Source organism: Anopheles stephensi, chromosome 2 (genome assembly GCF_013141755.1).
Source record: "Anopheles stephensi strain Indian chromosome 2, UCI_ANSTEP_V1.0, whole genome shotgun sequence".
Classification (NCBI taxonomy): Eukaryota; Metazoa; Arthropoda; class Insecta; order Diptera; family Culicidae; genus Anopheles; species Anopheles stephensi.
The window spans coordinates 53,032,435-53,059,846 of NC_050202.1; the positions used below are offsets into that span (position 1 = coordinate 53,032,435).

Genomic DNA, 27,412 nt, shown 5'->3' on the forward strand with positions numbered 1-27,412 from the left:
AACTGTTAAGCCGTTTGCGATTGTGTGTTTAACTGTTCGGGTGAGTACCGAGTGCTGCTGCTGCGTACGGTATGATAACGCGAGACGCGCTACGTCGTCGAGACAATTGGCCGGGTGAGCGCGAAAGCGAACCAGGCATTGCAGATTTTACAGCATATTGTATGCTAAGTACTGCACCCGGTACACAACCACCCCCCGATTTTTTGCATCCTGCGAACCCCCGGGATTACCGAACGGTGTCCGCAATGTATCATAATGTGCACGGTACGATCCCTGGTACCGTGTGGCTGGGAAGAATAGATTCTGTGCGCTGGAAGTAAATGCAAAATACGTGCACCGTTGATACCTGTGGCAAGATATTAGCGTCACCAGTGTCGCCATGTGTCGGTGTGTCGCAGATTTTGTACAGCCTTCCCGTTGCTGTGGTACGCAGCCGTGATTGCTGATGTAGGGGGTGGGGGGTTTTCAAAGCGAGGTGTTGACAATTGGACAGGGAGCTGATAGTGGGAGCAGCACCATGCGCAACTTAACGCTTAAATGTCTAGGTGCATGTTTTGGGGTGTGATGGAACGTTCAATAGGGTGTATGATCTATCGTTGGGCCGAGGTGATTGCAGCGGACGATAACTGGTTCGTTTGAGTCAAGTCAAGTCAAGAAGGAGTTTAGGATTAGAGCTGAAACAGACTCACAGCAGGCTCAAATTATATGACATTTAGATCATTAAATAGTGCTTTAGTAACGTGACTCCCAATGTTGTCTACTGGTCATTATTGGTTCGGAAAAACAACCATAGGACAAGGCTGAACAATAAATGAGCTCCTTTTTGAACCTCAGAGTTCAGTTGCTACTGCGTTATGGGTTTTCCGAGAAAGACTTGCCATAAATTCGATTGATCGCCTTTGAGCTCAGTTGTGAGTCGCTTCGATCGACAATGCACTCACCAACGCAACGATAAGTTTCACCAGAACTGCGGACATTCCAGGTATTATGTTGAGTGACATGACTTACTAGGGCGGTCCGATGGCTTCAAACGGCAGGACTGGGGTTCTAATCCCATCCAGATCATACTTTGCAATGCGTGAAAACCAAGTCACAGAAAGCAAGAAATGGCAGGCCGAGACATCTCGAGGTTGTAGTGCCAAGGAAGAAGAAATGACGAACTCTATTTCAAACAACGTAGCGAGTTTTTAGAAAATATCATCGGCGACTATCATTATCAATAATACGAATACACTGACCTCCGGATGCTAGAATTACTAAGAGTTAGCCTTGGCTTTCTCTTACATTTCTGCAGCATTAGACAGGTTCTACAACAGGCCTGTTAGGTGGCCGAACACTGTCAAAACAAAATGTCTTATCCTTCATGAGACATTTTTGTCTTTTTCCTGAAGTGAGAGGATGTCTTGAAGTTTGAAGCAGTTAGACGATCATCACGGTGTGCATCGCTATCAACAAATTTACTAATAAAGCTCATAGTATGAACAAATCATTAATTGAGTTCCTCGCATGTTTATGTAATAAGTGCTTCCTATGAACTGATACCGCTTTACTATATAGTAATTGCATAAACCAAAAATTACATAATACAATGATTAATTTGGTGGCTTGCTTGCACTAAGGATCATCATCAAATCCGTCTACTGTACTTAAAGCTTTAGTCATCTTTTCCAGATCCAATTGGCGGGTGATCGGGTAGTTTTAATATCTGCCTGTGAGATGTATTCCAGAAATATTTAATACATTTATATTTAAAATTGGTAACATTTATTAAATTAAAATCCTCACATTCCCATCCTCACTATCCGATTACGCCGTATGCGTTGTACTCCAAAGCTCAGTGTTGTTAGACGAGATAAATTTTCCCATGCACGAACAGTTTCTGCACCGATAAAAGTGGGTTAGCAGTGACAACCAACGGGTCTGTCCTCTTGGTTGACAATCAATTTTCAGCACCATCGATGCACTATCAATGCACAAACACGACGCAAGTTATGAGTCGCGTTTCGTTTTTTTCTTTTCTTTTGCGAAAATATTTCAACCGCATCGCCCACCGCTCTGTGAACCTTCCACTCGCAACAGCGTTCGATACACCGCTAACGACCAATTAATAGACACGTTAATTTATGTCCTAACGCTGTCCCACAGTGTGTGTGTGTCTATGTACGTGTGTGTACGTTTGGATGAATCAGGCAATATAACAGCTCGTCGCGTTTATGCTTATCAGGCCGCAAGTTCTGACCGATCGATCGAAGCTTCCAAGCCCGCTCGGTGAAGGCTCATTAGACATCGGGCAATCGGCATCGCACAAACCGTGACGACGATCGCGGCCGCACTTCGAATGACCCATTCCGCAAAGGTGCTGAACCTCCCGCGTGCAGGTTGGACGCGGTGAGGGAACGAAAGATTTGCTACCTCGCCTGCGCTAGATAGCGCACCTCTCGATTCACACACACTTACACACAGACGTAGGGCAGGCACTCGAGGGCGCACTTGTGGAATGTGTTGTGCCTGCCTGATTCACGCTGATAACATCTGCTTGACTTCCCCCTTTTTCGCACCAACATCTCCCCCCTGGCTGATGTGGCCGGCACCGATTGGATTTCCTTTTTGTATGGGGATGTACATTTGGGTAGGCGCTGAGGTTTTGCGCATTTGCCGGATTTGCTTCACGCTGCATCCCTCGGCAGCTTCGAGCGCGATGATGTGCTGCGGTGGATTTGGCCGGTTTTGAATAAATATAAATAATTCACCAACCGACCTAACGAACCGTTTCCAAGCCCGGCAAAAACTAGGAATGCACGCGAGGTGAGGTTTAGGTCACCAATGGCACACTGCACACCGCTGCACACACAATCACACTCACAAACACACACATCAGGCGCTCGCGAGCAAACCAATCCCTAGCGAAATCCGTCTCCATCTGCATCGAGCGCGAACGATCGATTGAGGTTAAGGTTACAAACGCGGACCAAAGTTAGCGCGGCCGGTTTCGTAGTTTCGCAGGCTCGCGCTATGGAGTCCTTGGTGCTTATGGGACCAAGCTCTTCCGAAACCGAAAGTGTCCCCAAGCAACCAACTCCCGGTGTGGGACACACAAACACACACACACACGCGCGCGTTCGTTCATTTAGGGCACGTCGTCAGCAAAGGTTGGCCCGCTTGGTGACATTTTGCCTGCTGGGCCCTCGAGTGTGGGTCAGCAGAATTCCAACTAGATTTTTCTTTATTCTGGCTGGCTGTGGGAGATGGTGGTTGTCGCAGCGGGAATACCGCATGGAAACTAGTTTTCCAAATCGGGACAAACACTAAGTGTCTGACTAAATGTTAATATATCTTCCTCAACCAACTGTATTTTTAGTGACATTTTTATAAACCTTCACGAAGAGACGCATGACAATTTTGAAGCTAAGACATTAATACGAGAAGCTTATAGAAGAACAGAAACAAATAGTTAAAGATGTTACCGATGCAGTCAACCTTGTATTCACAATCCCAAAACAAAGCAATGTCAGATCAAATTGAACCATAAAAAAAAAATCACACTGATCTAACACGGCTAAAACTGTCTCTGAGCAAACCACCACTAATCATTCATTTTCTTAATTCCCACTCACACCGAAGCTCCCAACCTTTCTAATCGTCTCTTCAACAAAAACCGAAGCCGATTAAACGGCTGCAACCACAACCACGGTCCAAATAAATACTGGCTAACAGTTCCGTTTCGGTCACCCCATTACTGTGATTGGTTTTGCACTCCTGAATTATGTCACGCGGGCTGGAACCGCGTTGCTTGTGGAAACTGAATTTATTGCAATCATTTTGGCAAATGGCATACAGACACAAACTGCGCGGGGACAGCAGCTTAGTCGGAACGGGTGTGGATGTGGCTGCGAAGAAACTCCGGCTCAATGCACACCCGCCGGTTGGTCTGTCGGAGTCTTGGAGCGTCGCATTCGGATGTTGCTGCTAGCTCGGTTCTCGCTACTGCGACGGGAGGGCAGGGCGGGTGTTAAGGAGCCTGGATAAATTATTCCCGGACCGTGCCTATTCCCCTAGGTCACTTAAGCAGCTGAGATAATTAATTGGCGTTCCGGCCGTAAATCTACTTAGAGCCATCGGCTTATAGAAGTGACTTGGAGCGCAGTTAACTTTTTCATATGCTATTTTGTGCTAATGTAGTCGAGCGGGTGTGTTGCAAATTTGAGGAGAGAGAAAAAAAACGGAGTACAACCCTGTGAAAAATGAGCGATTTGAGGATTTGGAACACGTTCAGCAGTAGTTGCATAGCTGCAAAGCTGAACAATGAGTGATGGCTGTTGTACGAAATAGGGAAAGACTTCAACATTAAGCGACGAACCTTTATTAAAAGCAAATCGTCGAAAACATATTTTTCTACTCTATAAAGTTCAATTCAGAAAACAAAAATACAACAGCTGAAAAATGAGAGAATAGAGAATATGCAACGCTGATTTGTGATATTTTAAGGAAGAAATAGGGAAAGACTTCAACGACACATAAAGCGATAATCCCCTAATAAATCAAACTATCTGTGCATAAAATCTGTTTATATTTGCGACTCCAAAATATTGAAAAACTATTTATTTTACCTGTAAACGCGTCGTTTCATAGCTGCATAAATAAATCGTCATGATTTAAGCAAGAAATAACGAAAGACTTCAACAGTAAGCGACGAACCTTCGATGAAGTAGCAATATCAAGAAAATATATTAATGCACTATCATAAATATTTTTCACATATCAGTACTTCATATCAAGACAAATTTTATTTGCAAAACTAGTGAAAACGAGTTCTGTGCCGAAGGCTGCGAAAGTAAAGCTATATTAAATTACACTCGATTATTTTACGATTATGACCGGAATCGGAATGGAAATCACAGCCGTTAGCCCCGTGTCGGATTGTGACATGTGCACTGCAACGATAGAACAAGCTGGTGTTAATCCGCTGCTACCAAATGGTCACCTTCGATCGCTTCCCAGCAGTAGCACCAGTAACGGGGCAGCAGTGGTAGCCCCGGTTGCAATCACCGTACCACAGGAATTGGCGTCCTCCCCCCACACGATCGGCGTAGGAAGCCAATAAATGATTGCTCACAATCATAATCACCGCTAATCGGGTCCGCACATATAATAAACAGAATAATAAAACCCCTTATCCCGCCCAACACTGTCTTCCACAGCTTCGGTGGTAGGTACGATCGGATTGATCGGTTTTGTAAGCTACAGTCGCACGTAAATAAATGCGCCAGGTGAAGTTTGCGAGCGCGCGCGCGTGCATGCTCGGCTGCTTTGGCCTCATGCGGCGTAAAACATGCTGCGTAAGTGCACCATCTCCCTCTTTCCTTTTCACACGTACAGACACACACACACACACACGCGGACAACAGTGCCAGCATCCGTTTCAAACGTCTTTGGCAGATTTGCGCGTGCCCCGCGATGCGTCATTTGTCACGCCGTTTGTGTGCTGATTTTGTTCCTTTTTTTTTGTTCACATCTCACTCCACACACATTTGTATGTGCGCCCTGTGCTGAGGGTGCGCAGCGCTCGGTTGGGTGAGATTCATTTTTCTTCAGCAAACAAGTGCGAAGGCTACAGCGGACAGTGTGCATAGTTTGAACGATCACGGTACGATTACAATTTGCCACATGTTTCGCACAGTGCTACATTGTTTTTCACGCGTGGTATATGTAAAACATTTTTTTGAAGTTGCTAGAAGGAGCACTTAGGACCAGACTGACTGCGGCATGATGCAGTTCAATCACAATAAGATCTTTCTAAAATGTTCTTTTTCTTAACATGTGTTGGCTTAGATTTGTTCCACGTTGAGCATGCTTTTTCGATCGATATTTGAGGTTGATTTCCTTATTTTTCTCGTTTTATTCCACCAACACCTAGCAGTGAAGAGATGATCCTCTCTCTCTCCCTCGTAATTGATGTATCGCGCACGAAAGCCGCACTGCAATCGATCACTAAACACAAACACAATCTTGATAGAAGCCAATCTTTGGCAAGATATCATTTAATAGTGGACAATTCAATCGGGCCGGATAGTTAATGTGACACTGTCGATGCAGTTCGTTCCTGTCACTGCACTGTCCAAACATCATCCATTACTTATCATTTTTTGCACAGATCGGCGAACTGCGAGCCTCATTTCCATTCACCGATCACGGTAAACATTCATAAACTCCCACGCCGTATCGAACGCAATTGAAGCTCGCAGTCGTACGCATTGTTTGTTTCATCGATCAATCTTCCCCCCCCCCCCCTCCTCGCACACAATGCGTTTCCATTGAGCTCTCCACTACAAGCCAGCCAGCCTGGCGGCCCTTTCCTGGTCAGTGCAAACGCGTCCCGCGGAAGACATGTTCATTTGGAAAGCAGTCGTCATGAATCTGTCAAAATACACAACTGTTCCTTCGGCCTCGCACTGCACTCGCACACTCCATACGGCCTGGGGTGTTAGAATCCTTTAAGGACCCCATTTTAAGCTGTCCGAAGTGTCCCTGACCTGGGACAGGTTGAAGCCGGTTGACAAATGTACGCTGCAGGGGAAATTTATGAACGACGCCATAATAAATCGCGACAAAAAAAAGGGAGCGCGCGTTCCGGTTTGGTGTTATTCGGCGCGTTCCGAAACTCTCCAGTTCCGTTAGCTCGAGCCTCAACGGAGATAGGGATGGATGGTGGACATGTTTCCAGCCCGGGGTGTCATGTTCGATCGATTTTTACGATCATGTTGGTTCGATGTGCTCTCGGGCTTCGAACGATAATAAGGCTAGTCAATGGACAAGAGCGAGAACCTTAAGCGGATGGACTTCGGTTGGCTGTTGGACGGTGAACAAAAACAGTGTCAGAAACTCGCTTAAAGCAAGCAGCGATCACCCATATGTGGCACGTTGAATGAATGCTTCACCCCTGTGCAGATGTAGAACAGCATGTTTTAATCAACAGTAAATGTGTATAATACAAACGCTTAAGTAAACTATTACGGCACGCTTTATGGATACGCTGTACACGTGTTTGAGGCGCCCTTAAAAAGGCTTTACGAGCTGATTGATATATGAGATTGTATTTATTCTTGTCACTCTACCGGTGTGAAATATGTGAAATTTCATGCACGAACGAAATAGCTTCTAATTACACACACGCACACATACCGGAGCTTCATCCACTTCATCAACACTTTTCATAATCCAAACTCTGCAATTAACCACCGGTTGGCGCGGTAATGATCTCACCTTAACACTGGATTTGTAATCATTTCTGCTTCGCGCAAAAAGGCGTCTAACCCACTTTAACGATTACTACCCATCCTGGGCTTATCGTTGATGGATGCTAAACACACAGCCGGTCAGCCGGTGGTTCTTTTAATCCGCACCGTCCTAAGCAGGCTCGGCCGAAGGCCTGTGTATTGCTCGCTTCATTCGCCTCTGTCCGGTACCGTTGAATCCGCAATGAGATCAACTAATTAATCTTACACTCCGCCAGCAAAACCCAGAGAGCAAAAATTATAAAACATGGCGAAAGAAATGGAACATTAATAGCTCACCCCGTAGTAGGTTGAGACAATTTAACTGCGAAACGGATAGGTGTCCATTACCCATCCGTTCGGGAACGACTGCGAATGGGAGTAAAAGTATCGGTCTGATAAGACCTACCGATAAGACCGATGTAATGGAAACTACCGGCACCCAGCACGAACCCGACCGTATCCCTTTCACCACGGCGAAGGCGATCGGTCGAGTGTCATTTTTATGACGTTTGTCGCTTATATCGCACCCAAATTTAGCGAATAACGTACGAAACGATCGTGCGTTTTATCGCACACCCGCACACTGGTGTGCCCGCCAAACCTTGACCCAGTTCCGGGGCTGTTGTGGCTAGTCTTTCAAATTCCACCGAGCTCATTCCGTGCGCCATTACGATCCCATTTTATTGACCATTACAGCAAATTGCATACGCTTTACGCGCAAGAAATGTTAGACCTGCTCAGGAGGTTGCTAGCTTTATAATGTCACCCTTGTGTCACATTTCGCGGACCATAAATTTATTGCGTGTGAACCATTTCTCGTTGCGAATTAGAATGTTTTCATTGCGAGTGCTCTGCTTTCTGCAGTAAGGTCTCAGTCTAAATAGAAAGGCGAAGAAGATAGGCTGACTTCTACCACAACCCGGACTCAGTGCAAACTGCTTCCCATCGTCCGACGAATGATTTCGTTCCTCGTCTGATGAACCTTGGTTACGACCTCCTGTCCATCCGATAAGCGAAGTGCAAACAAGCAACTGACTGATGAAGGCCTCCGCCTGCGTCCGAGCAATCAGACGAGTCTCACGTGACGCACGGTCATCGGGACCGGACTCGGACAGGCAGTCTGGGTCGGGTTCCTCCCATACCCAGACAGCTGCCGCACCGGTGTGCGCACATTCGCTAAAATGTAATAAACTCGCGCCGGTGCATTATCCCGGTGGATGGATGCCCCCAAGACGGACTTGATCTGATCATAACGATCAGAGCAGAGATCACTCACCCGGTGGTTGGTGAAACAGCGAGCTCCACACGGTCGTCCCAAAGGAGCAAAAACATATACACCGGAAAGGTATGTCGGAGCAAATTACAGAAAATCCATCACATTAGATCAGACCCGTTTCGGCCCCTTTTGGGGTGGTCCGGGGCACTCATCGCGCGCGCACCGAACAGCTGCAGCACGCTACATTCATCTATCCATCCGTCCGAAAGGGTACTGCCCAGTTTTTGTTCCTTCTCCGGACAACTTTGTGCTATACCGAGTTGCTGGTGCGGAGTGCGTAATGTCCTGTTGTTATCCTACTATATCTGGAGAGTAGAGAGGAAAACTTACTTCGAGTGCTAGTGGTTTTGGTCTCGTTACATTTTTACCAGAGATCCTAGATATTTCAAATATTTTGGTAACTCAACTTTTAGAAATCTGAGTCTCTGGAAGATCTATTATGAAAAGAAGATCTATCAAATTTATATGGTCTGGATATGTTGGTGGGATATTACTCTGAAGGCATCCAGGAATGTCCTCTCGAGTTTTTGACTTTAAATCCTCAAACAATGTCTCGGCCCATGCCTCAATAACTAGTCAATCTTATCAATATCCACTCAACCCAATCATACAACATTGAAAAAACCAACAACCAATCCAACCAATCAAACATCGAACACATATTTTCACGTCGAAGGTTGACGCTGTCCATCAGCCAATAAGTTCCACGGAGTTTTCTCACGGTGGATTCAACAGTTCGCCGCGGTGCAATAAAAACCAGCAATGGCCCTCCTGCCCAATCCAGAGCATCGGACTGTTTAGTGGATTTCTCATCCATTGCCGAGCTTGATTTGGATTGTTGGTTTATTTCCCATCTACTCCCTACGTACCACTCCGTCCATCGTGAAACTGCAGGACGGAGACTGCCACACCGGGATGCGTACACACCGGGACGCCTTCCAGTTATATCCCGGTGCCCGTACCTGCTCGCATTGCTCTATAACGCGAAATAAACATGTTTTCTCTATAATTACCGGCGAAGATGTTTGTTTTGTGTGATCCCTGGGTGAGGTTCTGCAGCCAGCCAGGATTCGGTGAGGGCGAGGAAGAATTAAAATTGATCGGCAGAAAGTACTCGCCAACATGACGTTGGGTTGTTACTAGGGGTTCTTTTTTTACGATTTCGCTCAACCTCTGACAGCATTATCCTCCCCCAGGAGCGCAACTGTAGCTGCGCCGGTTGAAATTGACCGCACGGGCTGACCGTTGGCCCTTCGCTGGCTGCCGTTGATGGCTGTGACTGGCGGGATGGGATGAAGTTTTTTGAAATAAAACAGAAACCCATCATCATCATCATGCGCGGGCCGGCCGTCCCTGGAAAGTCCCTGGCTGCCACCCGTTTGGAAGCACTGGGAATGACATTTCGTACGGCTAATTTTCCGACGGTTATGACTCCCGCAAATACTCTAATGAAGGCATCAAAACGCCGAACCCCGCTTGGGGGTGTATTTATGGGAAAATTCTCTACCCCCACCGGGAAACATTCAACAGCGGGAAAGAGCGAGCGAAGCGAAAAAATAACTTATAAACCATAACTCTCCCAGGATCTTCATCATGCAGGTACTAAAATAATGTGCAATTAATAATTTTTACCTCGAAATCGAACCCTGGTTCACTATAAAGCGCGGAACCGGTACCGGGTCTTATCTTGCAGACCGAGCATCCCCCTTAGAGAACACCACACAAACTTTATCGTCGCCTTGCGGGGAAACGTTTTTATTAATTTATTAGTAACCCGGCCACCGTCGGTGAACCCCGGTCGTCGATGAGTACGCAGCTGAAACGCTTCGAAAACCGGGTTCCGAAGAAGGCGCGGATTTCTTTTATGGTAAACCACTGAACGCGCACCCTTAGGTTCAACCGGTCACTGAGCGCCAGAAGAAGCGCTTTTTAATAAAGTCATAAATCTATTATTTTATGGTTGGCCGGTTAAATATTGGCAGTGATCGCGTAGCCGCCAGGCCGAATGCCGGCGATCGCGGTTTTGTTCTTGGCTAAAGCGATAAAAATGGAATATTGATGGGGGGAATCGCGCTCATTACGCCGGTGATATTGGTAACTACATATTGATTTTTCTATATTGAATGGTATGATAATGCTGTTCGTTTGCTTAAGGGATTGATCGAGTTCTACGATAAACTACCTATCAACATAACAGAACTATTTAAATATTTTACTTAAATGCAAAGTTTACCTAAGCAGCTCTGATGTAGCAGTAAATCATAGAACACAACGCAAAAACCGCATGTAGGTGTCCTAGAACCCCTCAACCAGTAACATTCACGATAGGTTCAAAGTTGAAGTTTAATTGTTTTCCAGATCCTATGAGTGATTGCGCGAAGGTTTCGAAACCACATTCCAACTGCCCAACATTCCCCCATTGGACACCGCGGTAGTGACCGTTCGATTTGCATTCACCAACCAACCTTAGCGGACAGCAGCTCCAGCCCGGCAAGATCCTTCAAGACCACGGGGGGGAAAAAGGAACGGTGTCCGGTGCGGTACCGACATCTTAAGTGACCCAAATAAATGGCATTAAATTCTTGCCACTCAGAAGAATGCTGCCTATGTCAGGACTGATCGACGAACGCAGATAAAGACGCCGGTTCGACGCAGGCGTAGGTCAGCTCTCAGGAAGGTTTAGATAGATTTCAACACCACCCCGCGGACAGCATTAAAACAATCGTCCATATTGATCCCGGTGCGTTTTGTTTCAAAGTTAATTTTTTTTTTCGTTCGTTTCGCGTTCGAACGCGTAAACAATCGGGGCCATTTCATTCGATCAGACGATTTGAATGATCGATCGAGCGATAAACGTTGTCCAGATTAACGACATCGTTTGATGATGAGTCGACAACATTTTGGAACCTTAAACGGCGATCGCCGTTGCATCTGTGACTGCACACCACACGGTTTCTAATGGGTTTTTTGTGCTGAAATCCAGCCAAAAGGCTTGGTAGCTCGGGACTCCGGCTGACAGGTCGATGACAGTTGAAGCGTCAGACCCACCGTACGCCCGTGGAACGGGGAGTAAAGTTTGATTCCATCGGCAAACTTGACACCCACCCATTAGCCTTCTCAAGCTGAAAAAACAAAAACCTCATAAGAACTACACCCGCGCCTTCACTAATCGCATTTGCTGTCTAATAGTAATAATTACATTTAGATAAACGTGCCAACTGCTATACCTCCTGCTGTCATTCGTAATGTTCTTTTTCGTGCGGTTTTTTCCACTGTCATCGTTTCTCCCCTTGGGCGTTCGGTTGCCGGTTGCTCCAGGGCTGTCGGTACCGGTTGGGTAATAAATTCACGGAAAATGATCGTTTCCATTCGGATTTGTGATTTCATTTACATTAAGTGTGTTGTTACTGCTTTCCATCCGTCGGGTTTAAGTGCTGCTCGTGCTACACACGGCGAACCTTCACGGTACAAGATCAGTTTGCACTTGCACACGGTGCTGCGAGGTTTTTTACGGCAGACGACGGCAAGGTGCATTCGGGTCGCATCAAAGGCAACCCGAATGCAATTGCACCATCTCCGAGTGCGCATGGGAGCGTATCGAATGAGTCTAGCCGGTGCACAGTGTGTGAGTTTGTGTGGTAGTGTCAAAAAATTGTGAAAATATTATTGTGAATTGAAGTTGGCCCTATAGTAAGACATTAGGCTTTAGACAAATTTGGAAGTGTTAGTGCAATATATCTCAAGGATAGCAATAAATATTCAAATTAACTTTGCTCTTGTTTTCTGTCAATAAGAATTGATTTTTAAACTAAAACTAATGGCTGTTAAATTCATTGTGCCTTAAAAAGGGAATGCCCAACAGTTTCTTCGCTATATTTCCATATTTCTGCCATTGAAAGGAGATTAAGAGCAAACCGTACACCTGTTCCTTGTCTGTACTGTGGGAGGCTTGCAAACGGGTCCACCGCGCTGCAGCAATCCATTCGACAACCGTTCCACACCATTATCCGGGAGCATTTTGTTTTGCTGTTCAATCAAAAACTTACTCCCATACTCTCCCATAGCCTATATTAAAGTCACAAACGATTTCGTTCACCTGCTGGCGTCGGCTTTTAAAGAGCTCTATCTATTCGCTTGGCCAAATCGTGTCCAGCTAGACACAGACCAGACCCACAATAAATGTACTCCACGCCAACCGATTATAACCGACTCCAGCGTTTTGCTCTGCCCGTCAACCGTGCGCAAGCGTGAAGCACAACCATCTCAAGTTACATGCAAAGTGCAACCGGTGCATGCAAAGCCGAGCCAGATACGGCCGAATATGCATTCCCCGGGGTGCAGTAAATGGCTATCGATAAATTAATGTAATTATGATATCATATTAGTCACCACCGTTTCGAGCGGGCCCGGGTTAGCCGGCACAAGGTTGTGCTCAAACATAAGCTCCAGCTAACCTTTCCAATTCGCGGTGACTTCCCGCGGCACAGGTGTGTCGGGGTTTTCTTCCGACCAGGCAATGCAACAGGTTGTCGACAACGGGGTTCTGTTGCTGTACATGGGAGTTACGGAGCAGTGAAACAAGTGCGCAAGTGCGCCTTGTTGTCAGGGCACAGAAAACACAATTTATGTGGGAGAATGTTTGGGCTCCAGATTTGGGGGCTTTGGGGATATGTTTTCGCAACATTACATGCTGACTTTAAACTGGGGTAGAGTGTTAGTTTTCGTCTCAGTCTAGTGCTAGAATAAGTGAAGCCTGTTCTGTACAAAACAGGCTCAAACAATTCAGGAAGGATTGAGAATTGAGTCTCGTTTGGACTGTCTTTTGATGCGCATGACTAACTATCCAGCAAAGGACAAACTAAGCTCGGGAAGCTTGTTGAGCCTAGAAGAAGAAAAAATAGAGTCCTGGCAGGGTCGGATATCCAATCCCGCCTAGGACGATTATCCATACGCAGGATGAATCATTATACATCTTAAGTAAGTTAATTCAGCTACGGGTAAATTAAGTCAAGGAAGCCAGTAATACAAAGCCTAGACCTCTCGAGCTTGTTGAGCCCAGCAGATAGAACAATTGACACGGTCGGATATCAAATTCTGTCTGGGCTGTCTTTTTTATGAAACGCAGGACTAACTATACAGCTAAGGCAAGAAGCTAGTAACAGCAGGTCAAGTCCTCAGGAGGTTGTTGAGCCAGGAAGAAGAAAAAATGGAGTCCTGACAGGGCTGTCTAAATTCCACTATTCCAGCTAAATTAACCCAGCTAAAGGTAGATTAGAAAAACAATAGCGATCCTGGTCGGATATCCAGTCCCGTCCTGGATGTCTATCCATAAGCAAAACTGACTATACAGCTTCTGGGTAAAGCTAAGTGTAAATTAAGTCAGGGAAGCCAGTAATAGCTTGCCAAGAACTTTCGCGCTTGTTGAGCCTAGTAAAAGCAAAAACTACAGTCTCGACAGGCCCGGATATCGAATCCCACCAGGGATGTCTTTTCATAAGCAGAACTGACTATACGGCTTAGTGTAAACTAAGTCAAGGAAGCTAGCAATGGCAGGTCCTCTTGAGATTGTTGAACCTAGAAAAAAAATCGCATTCCTGGTAGGGCTGTATATCGAAAGGTACTTTAAGTCAGGGAAGCTAGAAATGGCGGGTCAAGAACACTCGAGCTTGTTGATCCTAGAAGAAGAAACATTAGCAGTCCTGGCATTGCCAAATACCCAATCTCGCCTGGAATGTCTTTCCCTAAGCTAGGCTGACTATCCAGCTACGAGTAAACTTAGTCCAGCCAAGACTAGTGTTTACGCTTAGATGTTTGTTTACGCTTAGACGTCAAACCATACTTGACGAAAGCTAGTTTCGTCAAGTTTATGATAAATGAAATATTTCAAGGATACAGTGAGTAAGGATGAGTGTCGCTCGCGGGGGGGGCACCCACATCGATCCGAAACTCCGCGAATTCTTCAACTAGTCATGACAGGTCCTTTTAAGGTTGTCATAAGAAGAAAAAATTCAGTCCTGGCAGGATCGAATATCAAATCCCGTCTGGACTACCTTTTCATACCCTGTTAGTCCTGGGTTAGTCCAGCTAAGGCTAAGTTAAGTCAGGGAGGTTAAAAACGGTTAGTAAAGCACTCTTGAGGTTTATGAAAAAAAATATATATAAAAAATAATAGACAACCTTTTTTTCCAAAATATCCTTCTCTTCTTAAACTAGCATCAATAATTTTATTTAACTTGCACACCAAATAGCTTATAATTAAAAATTATCAAATCATAACCACACCATCGAAGTGTTATATTGATTCGAGCTCTCTACTCCTCAAAACGCAACTCGAAGTAGATAAATATCAATTGTGATTGATTACAATTCTACCAGCCCACCATTAAAAACCGATCAATCATTTATGGCACCAGCTAAAACCGCTCCATTCGAAACCAGTACCCATTTTGGGGTGTCGATAGAGCCTCTTGTTTTTACAGCCCAACATTCGGCCTCACGTTCACTCCAATCAAAACACTGGACACTAATTCTTGGTTTCACCTACAACCTCGGCAGCTGGGCAGGAGCAGAAGAAAAAAAAAAGCTAATGGCAATAAAATGTGTGAAACATGGCGATAGGGACGTTGGTTCAATAATCGATTTCACCGTCGGCTATCCACAACCGGCCCGGAGAGCGAGAGGAAAACGCGGTGATCTATCTCGGTTCGCAATCTCGGTACCAGAAGCCATGAGTCATGTGTGGCTGAGGTAACTGAGCCCCCTGCCACACTGTGGGCCAGCCGTGTTTGGTTTGATAAATTTTAATCCATTTATCAACAGTCCAACACTTCTAATATCAACAGCATCCTGGGGCATGAATTTTCGGGTTCGGTGGATGCTTCTCCGTCGCTTGTAATTCAATAACCTCCCAACCAAGCAACGCGCACACAATGCCTTCCTCATCATCATCAGCAGCAGCATCGGCAGTAATTTCTGAGTGCCTTTCGGTGCCGAAATGGTTCGCAGGCCCGAGGATAAACAGACATTAATTTCAATTAGGTTACGTGCTCCGGGACCACACCTTAGCTGTTTGATGACTGTGTCTTTTCACCCTTCCAGTTTCGACGGGAGTGTGCGTTTTGACGGGGCGGGCGAAGGATCTAGTGGTGAGACGATGGATGGATTAAATTTATCGTCACACATTTAGGTCAATTGGGGGCGGAAACTGAAAGTGAAAAAAAGCTACGCATGCACGCACAAGGTTCGGTTTTACCGGGAGAACGTTCACTTTCGGTTTCAGTTGAATTGTGTGTGTGAGAGGTGTTTTTCATTACATCCTTTTAATTCTCGATAATGTTTTCTACTAATAGAGGTATTCATAATAAAACTCCTTCAAATATAAAATGAAGTATTAAATCATTTATCTCGAATGCTCAATGCAGCAACGATTGCCCTGCGACACGGACTAATCTGACCAGCTCTATTGCAATTTTCAAATCACATTACCTCTGTGTATAATTACACCCACCGATAAGGAAGGAAGTAATTGCACGCTCTGATAAGTCGCCAGCCCTTGTAGGACAGAGAAAAGATTCATTTGACATTCACCACCGGTGCGTCGGTCCAACCGATGGGGCGGTCACCAATTATTACGTTGACGACAGAGGACCATCATGCTGCCCCGATGGTCTCACCCTCTCGCTCTCTAGAGGGTCTGTACCTATCATTCTTATCACGACCACACGATCACACATGCCGGACTAAATGAAGCAATTACGCGAGTGAAATCCATTTCCACTCGAAGAAGGACTATGGGGAAAGTTTTATAGTGTGAATGGACATAAACGGTTGGTGTTTTTAAATAGCTTATTTCTACTATCGTTTGAATTTGACATTGATTATTTTGCCTGCCTTAGTATCCAAGTGGTCGAAGCGGCAGTGACGCCGGTTTTCGCACGGCAGGTTCAGGTATAAAATTATTTAGGCAAGGGTGCCAGCTATGGCAGGTCAAGTTCTTTATGTTTTAAGTGATAGAAGAAGATCAAAATATGAAATTTAGTGAACCCAGTGTCAGTTTCAGAACTCTTGAAAATATTCAAGAACTCTAATATTAATTTTAAGTTTTTATGTTTTATTCACCACATTTTTTTTGTTATCATTGCTGGTAAATTTAAGTCACATAAAATATGGATTAAAAATAGTTTCTTATACTAATACTTAAGATTTTGGGGAGGTCCGGTGGCCGAGGCAACAGCGGCGCTGGTCTTCATTCTTCAGAAGATGATTTACATGAAATTTTTTTATTTTTAAGTGTCATGAGTCATGACATAAGTAGCTGAAGAACTGCAAAAAAAAAATATTCTTCCATGTACGAGTGTCCTTCCTGGGTAAAAAAGTAAGGAAAAATCTAAAAGGGGGCCGATTCCAGCTATCCAAGAAGTATGAAGGATTCTTCTAATCCAGCAAAAATCACTCAAAATAATCAGCTGACGGAGCTCCTCGTTCAAAGAGACTCCCAACCAACCTTAGCAGCCTCAGAAAAGGCGAACATTTATTTTTAAGGGCATACTTTTGTAGCATGTGCATGAAGGTAGAGTTTGTGTAAATATTTGGCCATTTTGAAATTTTTCTCCGCAATCATTATTTGAAGAGGAATCTTAAACATTTTTTAAACAATTTTACAACAATGTATTTAAGATCCCTCCAGAGCCACACACGTGCACCATTTTCACAACACAACCCTTTTGTCCCATTGTGATGTCACCATAGGCACAAGCCGTATTGCGTGTGTCCAAGCGTTGGATCATATTTAATTGATTTTCTCTCCCTTTGATTCCAATGCAGATTAAAACGCTGATGATACGATCGAATACTGTTGCATGGAGCTGGTCCCAAACCCAAAACCTTCCATCCATCGCGCTGTATTTTTTCATCCCTAGCGCTTTCCACAAAGTGCAGAGAGCACTTATTTAAAATGATATTTATGATGATTATTATTCGCACATAAATATTTCCCTCCGCACGCTTTCCCCGAGCGCCGCACACCGGGGGCGGCTATCATTTCGGTTCCCAGTTCTTGGACGGTCATTCTGCCAGCGGCTAGAATGAGGTTCAATTTACCTGCAGTTTGTTCCACAGTAATCCACCGGAGTGTATGATCGCGCGAAAGCACAAAGAATGAAGTAGAAGCGATGCAAATGAAACGCTTCTTTGCTCTGTGTGTGTGTGTGTGAGCTTGTCTTTAGAATTTTCTTTCACGCCACGCTTGCGCTACTTTCTTTCTGGCGTATAACACCCATCTCACGATTTGCTCGTCGATTCTCGCCGAAAGCGATCGTTCGTCGGTTCACGGCGAGAGCTGAGCAGCGGAGCCACGGTGAGGGTTCGGTGCGATGAAATTGAATATCAACACCGAAAGATTATCAGATGCACTATCGGACGCGAATCGAATGAGCTAAAGAGCTCGGACGCACGCGGCGCACACGGGATAAAAGGATGTTTTCGAAGGAACTTCCATTTCTGGGTGGGTGTTCCAACCTTCCACGGTGGGTTTTGAATGGAAATCATCAGATATGAGCATTTTGTTGCGCGCTCGAATAGAATTGCGCACCGGACGCTCGCACAATGTTGCGTTGTTGGAGGTGCAACGCTCAAGTACGGCAGGTCTTGAAATGATCGATTTTCTTTCCAGACAAAGATATCGAACGTGTCCAAGCCGACCGTTCGGCCGATGGGTTGGTCCTCGTTGATCATCGTTTAATCGTTTTATAATCTGTTCCTTGTATTTTTTTTTCGCGTGAGGTAGTTTAAGGAAGCTACAACCCTTAATTGGAGTGTCCTTCGGTAACGGCGAGCGATACATTTTTAATCTCAGGTCAGGTGTATGATCGTATGATTTAATTTATCTTCCATTTTTTTTTGTCTTCCTTCCGTTCGCAAACTTTTCCAGGAGGACCTCCTCATACACGGTGACTCCGTTTACGACATTATCGACAAGCAGGATCATGGTGCCATCCAGAGTGAGCTGAGTCGGGGTGTTTCGCAGCATACGGGTCACCATCACCACCATCACCACCACCACCATCACCATCTGCACCATCAGCAGCAGCAGCACAATCATCAGTTGCTTAGCAATAATCATCACAATCATCACGGTCATCATCACCATCTGCTGCATCACGGACATGGGAGTTCCCTTTCGCCTTCCGGATCGTCTGTGGCTAGCTCCGGTGGAGGTGGTGGTGGAGGTGGGAGCGGTGGTAGCGGTTCCTCGAGTTCAACGGCGGGTTCGTCGCTTCTGGATGGTGAGCAGCGAATCTTTCTGTGTCGCATGAACGTGAGTCGAAATGCGCGGCGCCAGATGCGGTTTGGTGATCAGAAGGTACGTTTAGTAGTAGTGGATGGGGTCTCTGCTTTTACTAAAAGGTCTATCGTGAATTGTACATAATTCTTCACATAAAAATACTGCTTACAATGTACTTTACCGTACTTCAATTGCAAATAGTAGCTCCATCGCTTCTTCCCTGGCGATCCTCCTGCACTGCTTTAATTCGCAAATTGGCTCAGTAATGTGACACCTTCACCTTCCCCCATCCGACACTAATCCAACACTAATCTTATTGCGCCCGATTACCATGCATCCTCACCAACCGAAGAGAATATAATTGAAATAAGCTTCCTGCATGCGTCCCCAAACTTCCCGCGGACACGTACGAGCCTCGCATAATTGGATCCAATAATTTATTTCACCAGGCCGGAGATGCTTTGCACGGATAAGAATAATGCTCGGACTGTCGACAGTACCGTACGACGATGTGCGACGATGATGATGAACTCAGGGCAACTCGTACTCGTACCACTAATCCTCTCATTGTATGCATAGTTGGGTTATTCGCGGACCTCCACCGTGATGATGGTAGGTTGCAGCTGCATTGGCTACACTTTTCCTACCGCAGCAACCCTGACCTTAGCGAGCAAGGGAAGCTTTAACGAATGGGAAGGTAATCCAAAACGCCCCGATGCAACTCGTCACCGAGATCGCATTGTGAATTGTGAGGCCGACCGTCAACACAGCTTCGCGCTTACTGAGCGACCGGTGGCATGGGCACGAAGTCAATCAAATGCGAGTCGTTCCGTTTGACTTTTGACTCGCCAAGCTTTACTACCGTACCCGTCGTCCATCAATATGCGAAGAACGGGAAGAATCCTCCCTCCTCCTCCTGTGGGGACGGAGTGATGTCTCTATATTCCACCTACTTATTGGGTCTCTTAAATTCCACCCACTTTGTGGACTGTGAGTGGGACATCTCCATTGCAGTCCACGTTTAGCTACAGGAAATGAAGCGATCTAACAGTTCCGTATGCTGACTTGAGCTCTACCTATAGCCTAACGAAACTGTCCTCCCAAGGCTAGTCGGGTCTGGAATGTGTTACAAATGCCCCCAAGTACTTGCTCGCTTCCGTTCTTTGAAGGAAGCAATTGCAGGCGGATAATAATAAGGGCCGATGTAAAATGCAAGTCAAGACATTTTGTTCAATTATTTTTACACCCACCGGTTTAACCCCTTTTTCACCAAGTCTGAGTCTCGGTCAAATCCAAAAAGCAACAATATATGTCCACATCACTAAAGAGAGCCTGACGAATGTACAGAGAAAAGATGAAACGAGGTGATCATTCATGCGCAAAGTCTGGAGAAAGGTGTCATCAAATTGCATTGTGAGATTTATAGCTTGGAGTGATTTATGCTGCAGGACTACATAAAGTCTGAACCAGTCAGTCAGGAAGAGAAAGTATAGCACTCGGTCTGTGCTGTTGGGGCCAGATTCAGATTAGCTTTGAGGTTCCATCTTAGCTTACAATAAAATTCTGAAGGAGCTCATATCGCTTACAGACATTATATTATTATTACAGAGAAGAGTCTTCATTTGAGAAGCAGGCAATTAAAATATGCAAATTGCAAATGGAAAACGATACACAGCTATGGCAATAATTACTGAAAGGCAAATAACCTGCCTAATAATATGCCGATAGAACCTATTAAGCCAGCATTAACGAACGAATAGAATTATTTCACTCCCATTAAATCCCCTACACGCGTTCGCCCGGTCTCAATCACCATCACATGGTCACCGACATTGACGTCACCATGAGCGTCCAAGCCTTTGAGAGCCTGCTAGTCGCGGACACACTTTCGATTGATTGCCCATCGTCGACGACGGTTGAAGCATCTTCCTTCCCTGTTGAAGCTCACCTGCGAATACACTCGCACAAGGTGACGATCGATTCCGCACATCAACGCGAATGTTCGCATTAAACAACCAATTATAAAAAATTATGGGACTAACAACGTTCTAACCAAGAAGGGAAGGGGGCGGTCGGGAGAGCTCTGGAGAGTCAATCCTTTAGCTGAGCTTGGTGATGTAACTCGGTGCGAAGTGACGCAGAGAGTGCACGGGTTAATTGAAGGTTTCAGGCCGAAGGGCTGACTTCGGGAAAATACACTCCTAACGTGTATCTGTTTCCGTTTGCCCTTCGCAAGGCAATTTAAAGATCAGGAAATAATAGCTTTTTTTGCGGAACTAAGTCTGAACTGTTAAGTGGGTAATATGCTTGATAGAATTACCATTACTTTGCCCTAATACAGATGGATTACATCTGTACTAATACCATTAACTTCTCAAACATTACATTCGTGATAATAGGGCTATCTACTTCAAATTATTCTACACTATCGCTTGCTTTAATAAACCCGCTCCGTAGCTAACCTACCTACCTGTCCTCCATAACACCCTCGCTGACCTTTAAGCAAAATCTCACCCTAATGAACATTTCCTTCGACCTATTCTGTCTCATTGCACTGCCATTATTTAATCACCCGCGTCCAGCAGAACTTACCTTAAATCTGGGCTTGTTAAAATTGCCCTTTCCGCGGTGGGACCAGCTCCAACCCCTACTGCTGACACGATGACATTTTCTAACCGGGTTGGCACCCTGCCGACATTGTTTCCCTCCTTAGGTGGTGCTGGTGCAGGGCCACTATCTGTCCTATCTGCCGCTGTGCAGCCGTAACGAGCCCGTCTTCATCGCGACCTGCACCCCGATCGCCATGCCGGAAACGCGCGAATGCGTCGTCCAGGGTGCGACCAACGTCTTCACTACGATCCACTCGATGGACATGAAGGTGGTGCACATTGACAAAAAGTGAGTACATGTCCTATGGGTGGGTGGGCGATACCAGCTCGGTTGGCATTAGGTTTCGGGGACTTAGAAGCACTTCTAACGGGATCATTTGTGAGATTGAAGTTGCATGATCGAATCGAGGCACCGAGAGCATGCGGTAGACCATGAATAATTCATGACCAGTAATGGATGGGAGGGGGAGAGAGGTATAGTCGCATTGTGTGCGTTGAAAATTTGACTTGCATTTGACTGGCGCCCATCATTAACGATCGATTGTCCAGGCGCGCTGAGCCTCTGGGAGATCGGTTTCGTTGTTTAGCTGGTTTGATGGAGGGATTCACATGGGTATTATAGGCATTAGAAAGAGTGTAATTAGACTTATAAATATTGTTTTTGTGGTTTGTACTTAATTGTATAGCAATTTTTAATTTAATATGATTAAGAAAACCTGATTTCGTGGTTTTATTTAAAATTAGTATAATAGTTTCTTGAGACTTGGTATCTCGGTACCTAGATAGGGTTAGCTTGTAGATAGCAATTATCAAAGCCATTAAAGGTTTAAATAATCACTTCGCGGATTTGCTACTGATAAGCTCTTAGTCAGGATCTATGCTCTAGAAGTGGGCACGGTAGCAATATCGAGGAGGAGTAAGGATTTTTTTTAATGATTCTCACTCTCTGTGCCGACTATTGACTCACTCTTTTTAGTTTCAACTCACTCACACTCTCTGTGCCGACTAGTGATCCACTTCTTCTGGGTTTAAATCATTCAACTAGAGTAAGTGTTTTGGTGTAATAAACAGGATGCGTTTTGCATTCTTTCTCTCTCTTTCTCTCTCTCTCTCTCTCTCTGTTTACTTACTTAAGAAACCCAAACGGTAACAAAACACTTGCTCAATCTTATTCAGGGATTTTAATCCAAAAGGAGTAACAAAAAACTAACTCACCATTAATGGGTGAGTTGAAACCAAAAAGAGTGAGTCACTAATCGGCATGGAGAGTGAGAGTGGGTTGAAGCCGTAAGGAGCAATTAAACGATTAGTTAAGAGCAATATTTTTCCATCAATCTCTAAACAGTGAAGCAAAGATTCAAATGCTTATAACTGCTCTATCCCTCTGTTTCAATTCTTTGAAAAGAGTTGTTATTCCCATCTCTAATCTGGACTGTTTCTCCGCAGTAGACGGACTCTCTCTCTCTCCAAAATAATCCAAGAAGATCTGCCTTATTTTGGCGATCCCTTCAACTTTTGTGATTTTAAATCTGACCCCGTTTAATCAAAAATGTTCTTATCATTATGGCTAGTCTATAGGTTTCGAATAAAACAAAATTATGTGATGATAAACATTGTACGGTGAAGTATTCTCCCAGGATGTGTGAACTTTAGGCACATAAGGTCCAGTAACATCTGTTCTTAATCGTCACATGGAGCAAACTTGAGCATTCATCAGAACTTCAAGATACTAAATTTATTCACATTCTCCACACAAACACACGTGTACATTAAAACACACTGGAAAAAAGGCAACAAACCCTAAAAAAACAACAGACTGATTGTTTACAAATGATTGATGTGCCGATGGGCCGAGGCGAGGAAACGATCGTATGATGAATGGACCATAATAGTTGGGATCAGCAGAACGGTCCGGATCAGAGCAGAGAACGTTTGGAAGTGTTGGAAAAGTGGAAGATAAATTTTTGATAATGCACCACTAGTCCACCACGGTTCGAGGAAAAGCAAAGTATCTCACACAAAAAAAAACCCGCTGTTGTACAATGGTGAATGTAAAGCGGCCGCAAAAAAGGGATTCACAAGTGTGGCTCGCTTCGATTTCGTCTGTTCGCCGATCCTGGCACACAGAAAACACCAAACAAAGCAACTTGCAGCACCTTTCCACGCGGGTGGATGTAGTGATGATGGTTTAATAGGGCTCAACTAAACCCAAAACCCACCCTCTCCGACACCGTCTAGGGGCGACCGTACGGGCGGTTTGCGTTTTCGGGCGAAAGGTCAGCGCTGTACGCATCGTTCCGTCAGACACTCCGGGTTTTGCACCAGTTGGACAAGTGCGCAATTTAGGATAATCGTTGACTCGATTCATCATTCGCGCTGTTCGGGCTGTTGTTGTGCACTGCAGAAAGGTGCACTCGATCCAGATCAGTCGATCGGGCCAATTATCAACACTAAAGTTCATGCGGACCAACATCAGTCTGTCGCAAATTTTTACGTTCGAACAGTTTTAGTCCGCTCGATGTTCACTTCTTCATGTTGCGCTTGGGCGAATTATCTCCGCAGTGTATGAGCTGGCATGCGAGTGATTTGCATTTGCCGGGATTGTAATTCGCGAGAACCCGGGCCTAATCAAACATAAGCAAATCGATCGATCTGTGATTTGTAATTCCGTGCTGTAATTGCGGGGTTTCAAATCCGGGTTCGTGTTCTGAGCGCCCGGCAGGGAAGCGTTGATGTCATTGCAGTCGTTCAGTCGCTGAACTGTGGAATGGTTGATTCATGCCGTGTTGTCTTATGAACCCGGAAGTGTCAAGGTGGGTTGGTAACGAAGGGTGTTTTTTTTTAGTGTTAAAAAAGCACTTGTTAAGCTATTCAGCAGTTTATGACTAATGCATAACTGGGATTTTATGTTGTTTGGGGAGTTTTCCCAATACCCGAAGGAGATCGCTATGAACTCTGAACGCTGTAAATGATAAGCACAAATTAGCTCGCTTCATTTTAAATAAAAATTTTACAACAATAATTTATCGATTGAAAATTCATTAGATTTACCTAAACTAATAAAAAAAATTTACCAGCTGTTAGGAAATGTTCGGACCCGGTCAAGACCCTAGCATGTGAAGTAGGACTTCGTATATCAATAATTTTAGATACATTTTTATCGGTTTTGATCGTGTTTGGCCTCTTTTTCTGCCTGTTTTTATTGCAATGCTCGGCTCAAAAGAATCGGCTGAAGTTGAAAGACCTCCTTGTGATATTTTTGTTCTGTTGAAGGTGCTCATAATAAACTACATTTTACCGATCCCGCCAAATACATAGCATGATCCTTTGACCATGAATATTTGGCTTGGTAAACGATGGTCAGACATTACCGAGTTATCCATAAGTTTCCCGACCGGCCTGGTCGTATCTCATAGATTTAAAATGGCGGAAAATGTCCGAATCAGATATTTAAAGTGTATGTATGATTTCTTCTTGTCTGATGTATAATCTTCATCTTGGACATTATCCTACGAAACAATTGTCGCTTTCCAAAATAAAATTCCAACAAATACAGCATTCAGCCATAAAACTTTCATGACTTACCATACAATTTAACTCAATTTCTTCTTTCTGATAAATATTTCTGGAATAAATAGAAGTCATGAAATTGCAAATGAATTATCTATTGCTGAAACTGACAAACCTATACGATATTTGTATTATCACAGCTTCAAACAGCTTCAAGAAGCGGGTAAATCATAAGCTCAGTGCTTTTTATTCCCGACGATACCATTCCGCCACGGCATAACAAACCCCGTACGGTGACATGGAACATAGATGTGTTACCGTGCAGTGAACGATTGCTCGTGTACCAGCCAGCTAGCTCGTAAAACACAAATGGTTGTTCGTTTTCCTGTCGAGGCCATCCAGTGTTTGTGGCCCGTCGGCGTGAAACCATGACCATGAAGCCATAAGCTATGAAGCGGGTCACCCGCCATACAGTATCGCGCGCACCGAACGAATACACCCCCCCCCCCCCCTAATCCTGAACAGGCTTATGATTCAATCGGTTGGCATTCCGATCGAACCACAGCATCGGAATGCTCCCAGATTGGGTGAGATATCGGAGCAAGCTGCTTTTATGCGTTGCTGTTTCGGCAAATGTTTAGCTGCGTTATTAGATAAACAGTGCTCGTTGTCGTTGTGTATTAGTGTTGCACTAAGTTCTGCTCCTTACAGGGAAAAGCGGCAGTAAATACGCAGCAAAGACAATAGTAAGCTACAGTATCGCTGTATCGCAGCGGGTGGAAAATCGGTCGTCGAATCGCCACTGCATGCGTACGGGGAAAAGAACATGCACAAAACATGTCTTGTTTTACATACAATACGCCGAGCCCAGCTCAGCATGCTTGCCGATCACTGCCGGTCTTCCGATCGGTGGGCCATGGGATAGGGCGCCTGCACCAAGCTTTTTAAAAGGGCTGGTGAAATTTTGCAGGCGACGCAAATATTTTATTTACACATATTTAGACACTCTCGCCCGCTCGCTCGCATCATCCCTTCCAACGTCACCATCAATCTCTTCACGAAGGGCGTATTATTGGAGCGTGTGGTTCCAATGCTCACGTGAAAGGAAACGTAAACAGAGTCGTAAAAAAAACGCGTGTGATAATTCAGGAAGGCAGCGTGGCAAAGGCAGCGTTATACCGTTGGCGATCGTTTAGGATGCTGATGATGTTATTTGGGACGTTTGCTTTGTGTTCACTTCCTGCCTTTTTAACGTTCTGAGAATTTCTCAAGCAGTTTCAAATATCAGTAGCTGTACTTGCTTGTAATAGCTCATGTTAACGGTTTCTGTTTGTATTTCACAAATGATTTGATTTTTTTTAACCCTTCAACTTTGAAAATTGTTAACTTAAAATAACCTTAGGATCTTACAAAACCTGAAATAATGTGTTTCTGGTCTTATCACAAGTAGTGGCGGATCAAGTCCCCTGGAGGCCCTGAGTAGAATGAAAGTCAAGGGTCCGTATCACGTCGAGTATATTAACAAAACCAGAGCTAGAGACCAAGCAGAGACATTATATGAGGTGGGATTTGTGGAGTTTCAGAGTTCCTCCTTGACACCACAACCATCTTGAGGGAAGATACGCCGCTGTCGATATGAACAAGGCCCCATGTAAGCTCGAGGCCTCAAGTATTTGCTTAATTTACTTTCTTTTAGTCTTTTCATATTTCCATTTAAACAATAAAAGCTCCGAGATCCAACTACTATTATATGCAGACTGCTTTGATTGTTTGTTATATCAAAAGCGCATATTGTGTTAATCATGTAGACACTTGTGCCATAGACCGAAACACAATTAATTCCAGTTTAATGAATAATATAAGCACGCTTTAGATGTCAGCACAGACGTTCCAAATTTAGATCTTCCTTTTTGTCATCGTAACGTTAACGAATTCCCGGAGACATTCCCCAAACCCCACCACCCGTAACGCTTGCCCTCCATCACCCCGCGAATGTCCGGTCCAATGGCCGGCGTAAAATGAAAAATGTGATTGATAAAAATTAAAATGAGTGATTAATCATCTGCCATGTGCGCCATGGTCCCATCTTCGCGTCACCGGGTCACAAGCGCCAGCACCGACCAGAGACAATCGAACCAAACCAACCAACTCCCTGAAAGAGAGAGAGAGAGAGAGAGAGAGAGCGAAAGAGAAAAGCCGAGCTGTTGCCGTAGAATACCAAAAAAGCAAACCAATCAACTGGACGACTTGTGGGGGCTCCAGAAACAATTTTGCTCGAAACATCGCTCACCAGCGGAACACCGAACCGCCTTTCGCATCGATTTATGTGCGTCTTTGTCTCCGTGCTCCGGGAGGATTAGGTCTGTCTTTGGGCGTGAGGTCGTTGGCTGGATTAGACGGGCCAGCAAATGGAAATAGGACATAGTGCGGCGTCGTAATGCTTTGGGATTTGGGGAGGATA

The 27,412-nt window shown here is 44.9% G+C and overlaps 1 protein-coding gene across 2 annotated transcripts in view; it reads left to right on the plus strand.

Annotated features, from left to right (window-relative positions):
• Positions 1 to 27,412, plus strand: part of LOC118502689 (cell wall protein AWA1) — a 115,107-nt gene that overhangs the window by 72,374 nt on the left and 15,321 nt on the right. Inside the window, exons 1-3 of one of the 2 annotated variants that reach the window (XM_036035204.1) lie at positions 12,052 to 12,175; positions 18,479 to 18,910; positions 21,546 to 21,730. In XM_036035204.1, the coding sequence (XP_035891097.1) occupies positions 12,110 to 12,175; positions 18,479 to 18,910; positions 21,546 to 21,730 (683 nt within the window). In that variant the 5' untranslated portion in view covers positions 12,052 to 12,109. Of the gene's footprint in view, positions 1 to 12,051; positions 12,176 to 18,478; positions 18,911 to 21,545; positions 21,731 to 27,412 lie in introns of those variants that run through there. The other variant, XM_036035203.1, reaches the window with a different exon arrangement.